Source organism: Cornus florida, unplaced genomic scaffold (assembly GCF_030987335.1).
Source record: "Cornus florida cultivar Cherokee Brave unplaced genomic scaffold, ASM3098733v1 CherokeeBrave_3.0.0_Hap2_Chr11, whole genome shotgun sequence".
Classification (NCBI taxonomy): domain Eukaryota; kingdom Viridiplantae; phylum Streptophyta; class Magnoliopsida; order Cornales; family Cornaceae; genus Cornus; species Cornus florida.
This window is the reverse complement of record NW_026775581.1, coordinates 35237349-35241159: the sequence shown is the minus strand read 5'-3', so window position 1 is coordinate 35241159 and position 3811 is coordinate 35237349. Positions and strand designations below refer to the sequence as shown.

At 35.4% G+C, this 3811-nt stretch overlaps 1 protein-coding gene across 1 annotated transcript; it reads right to left on the bottom strand.

Moving 5' to 3' along the window:
• Nucleotides 1-398: 398 nt before the first annotated feature.
• On the bottom strand, nt 399-3811 carry LOC132283225 (ubiquitin-conjugating enzyme E2 27). The gene is made up of 5 exons (XM_059785150.1): nt 3512-3811; nt 3002-3050; nt 1218-1377; nt 948-1037; nt 399-763 (listed from the first exon to the last, which is right to left on the bottom strand). The coding sequence occupies exons 1-5, from the start codon at nt 3687-3689 to the stop codon at nt 656-658; spliced, it is 585 nt and encodes a 194-aa protein (XP_059641133.1). The 5' UTR covers nt 3690-3811; the 3' UTR covers nt 399-655.

Here is a 3811-nt window from a genome sequence, read left to right as displayed (position 1 = left end):
GCAAGAACTAGCCCAGGAACAAACACCTATATGTTAGCACTCGAATTCTCAAGCAAGAACTAGCCCAAGAACCAGAACTCTCAGGCTGATGCAATAAACATCAAAAGATTAGGCAAACAAACTCCCCTTGGTTTATCATACTTGGTATTTAGTTTCAATCCATATGTTAGCACTCGAAGTTAATTTCTCATACTTCTATCTTCAAAATGCAAGTAAATGACTAAGAATAACCATGACACAGTAAAATATTATTCCACCAAATTAGCCCAACACATAACACCAAAGATCTTTTAGCCGCACTGATCTTAATGAATTCAGCATGGTATAATAGCCTAAAAGCACCTTCCCTCCCTTTCAGGGTGCTCTCGCAGCCAGAAATAAATAAATACACGCATAAATTGATAAATAAGTAAATGAAATAGAATAAGCATATACACCTTTCATCAAGCATATAGTTGATCCAAGGTATAATGTAGTAAATTCCAGTAAATTTCTTGATTTCAGATAGACACAGTTACTTCACAAAGTTCCTTTAAAGGAAAGCCTATCGGACGAAAAGACCTACACTAGATAAGAAAAGCTTATGCTTTAATGAATCCCTGGTCTTTGATATAATATTTTCACTCTTGGTGACAAAAAGCAGCTGCGGCAAGTATTAGCCAGAGCAAAGCTTCTCAAGAGCCATGTTTTCATCACCATTAACTTTTTCCAGAGTACTCCTCACCAAAGCTTCTGGGAAGCCCATTTCCACAAGTTTTTGTACCTGTGAAAATCCAGCTCCAGCTCATACAGTCCATACCATCATGAATTGTAAATGCATTGATATAAACCTTATAAAAGAATTTGCCTGCTATCTTATTCTTTGATATGAAGAACTCATGAAGGAAAAAATAATGAAAAGAAAAAAGGAACGTAGGAAGGAAAGAAAGCCAAAACCACACACACACCTTCTCCTCAAACCCCAGAGTCGATGACTTAGCAAACGTTTCTGTCCAGTAACGAGCTGTGCCCACAAAGGTTTGATAGTCTCGAAGATACTACAATGTCAACACATGATACTTGTTGGAAATAAATAAACAAAAATTATTGACTACAATAAATAAGGCAATGGGCAAGGCCAAACTACAAAGTGCAGCAATGTCCACAAACAGGGTAATACGGAATAATCGCATATATGGATACGTAGAGAAATTGTGACAAGGATGCCAGCAATATACCTGTTGTGCTACTACAGCATCTTGAGGATCATCAGGTTCAGGGGTGGAGAGCAATGCTTGAATAGAAAGCAGTGCCGTTTTAAGAGTGAGAGCTGGGCTCCACTGGTCCTTCAGAATGTCCAGGCATATTGCTCCACTTTGACTACTAATATTAGGGTGCCTTCAACAGTTGACGTACACACAAATATTTCAGGTGTTAATATCTGAGAGGTTACTGGCTAAAAATTCTGTCATCATCACTTGAAAAAAAAAAAAAAAGATCTATGAAGAAATCTCAATCAATTTTAAGAGATAATTTTCAACAACCTATTAAAAGGCGACAAATAATTGGCTGTTTACAATTTTTGGCATGCAACACTTCACTTTCCTTTATCCCCCCAACACCAGAGAGAGAGAGAGAGAAGGCACAACATGCTACAATAGTAACCAGAATCACCAAAGAAATTAAATCTTTCAGGTTTTAACTTAAACGGCATGTCCATAATGAACCATTGGACCTTCCACTGTTACCGCATCAGATTTCAAATGGAATAAAAAGTGTCTAATATCACATCATCATGCATGGTAGGTTTAACTTTATTTAACAAATTCATAATTGGTGTGTATCAGCTTTAAAAGCCACCTACGAGAAGAAAGGTTAACAAACCTTGTAGAACTACAAGGACTAGCCCGATTCCTAAAAGGTTTTATGGTGGTTTAGTTTATTTTGACATCAATTGACAACACATACTGTCAATGGACCAAACAAGCATAAGGAGTTTTGCAAGTAATTGTTTTAATGTGCATGCATATCCCAATTTTTTAAATTCTCATGATCCTCAAAAAATTTATTTGGCTTCTTTTGTTATGAAACCAAGTTGTAGGTTGCAATGCCAAGACAGATAAATATCTGAAGATGAAAAACAAATCAGAAATCCCAGCCTGTGTCTATCATCAGAGATCTTAGCGATGTCAATCTTAAAAGTATTAATTGAAAACGTGCAAAAAATAAAATAAATAAATAAACAAAATGAGTACCATGTCAAAAACGAGATATAGATCTCTGAGTGAGTGAGACAGAGAGAGAGTAAGTGCGTGAGAGAGTTCTTAGATGCATCAACCAACAAAACTTTAACTGTGAACCGCATAAGCATTTGATATATATATATATATATATCTTTTGCACTTACTCTTGCAATTAGAGAGAGAGAGAGAGAGAGAGAGAGAGAGAGAGAGAGAGAGAGAGAGAGTAGAACTGCTACTCGGCAAGGAGCCACAGAGAAAAATGGTGTCCAAATTAACAACTATGCTTTATTTGTTTCATGGATAGATAGGGAAAGGAGGAGAAAGAAAAGAAAGGGAAAATTGTTTTGTTCTAATGTTCAATCCCCTGCTCATATAAAATAAAAATTATATATAGAAAATGGTTAGGAATCAATGACAACCGGGAACAAAAAAAAAAAAAAGACATGTAGAGTCAACTAAAAGTTTACTGTTTCATTGAATAACATATATATCCATACAATGTAAATAATGAAACTATAAGATTTCCAACGTCTATAATCCCTTCCATTTAGGTTGTTATCTGAATTCCATACCAAACTTTTGTGGCAAATTACATTTTGAAAATGGTTAGGAATCAATGACAACCGGGAACAAAAAAAAAAAAAAAAGACATGTAGAGTCAACTAAAAGTTTACTGTTTCATCAAATAACATATATATCCATACAATGTAAATAATGAAACTATAAGATTTTCAACGTCTATAAACCCTTCCATTTAAGTTGTTATCTGAATTCCATACCAAACTTTTGTGGCAAATTGCATTTTTGGAGGCTCGAAAGGGTACCCATCTGCAAAAAGGAGCACTAAAAATCAACAAATGCAAGCCAAAATATGTGTACGAAACTGATAAATGATCTTTGAGATAATAATAAAGATAGCTCCTCAGCACAAAAAATGCACAGAAAAAGAACGAGCAAACAACAGCATAGTGGTTCATACTCACATTCAGCAATAGATGCACATTCTGACTAAACCCAGAATTATACAGTGGACAAATGGATACCTCTAATTGTTATATATATATATATATATATATATATTCCTTATATGCACAGCATTAAACAATTTGCAGTCATTTAAAACCCTAAACCTACCTTCCCAAATTCAAAGTTTCAGCTGCATTTGCAAATAAACTCACACACAAACAACAAAAGTGACAAAAACAAATAATAATAATAATTGAAGCCCTAAAATTGTAGGTAAGAACACATGGTTAAATATATGTATGTATATATATATATCTATATACCAGGCAAAACAATATCGATGCTGAAAGTGCCGCCTTCGTAGGGAGTACCAATAGGGCCAGGAATTATCCCGATCAAACGCGTGAGATTGTCGCCTTTGAGACTGATATTTATGCCAGACACATCAAGGTCTCTGTTACATTCTTGAAGCTCCTTCTGTACGCGAGAGAAGTCCACCATCTCCAATTCGATTTTAGAGAGAGAGTGAGAGGGAGGAGAGAGAAAGAAAAGCCCTAATTGGCGACAGAAAATAAATATTCAGAGCATAAGGCCTCTCTTTACCTTCCCTTTGCACAGAGAGA

Excerpts from the sequence above, each read along its gene's own strand:
- LOC132283225 (XM_059785150.1), bottom strand. The coding sequence starts at position 3,689 with ATGGTGGACTTCTCTCGCGTACAGAAGGAGCTTCAAGAATGTAACAGA. Across the intron at positions 1,378-3,001 it reads CAATTTGCCACAAAAGTTTG|GCACCCTAATATTAGTAGTC; the intron begins GTATGGAATTCA and ends CAACTGTTGAAG. Across the intron at positions 1,038-1,217 it reads ATGCTGTAGTAGCACAACAG|TATCTTCGAGACTATCAAAC; the intron begins GTATATTGCTGG and ends TTGACATTGTAG.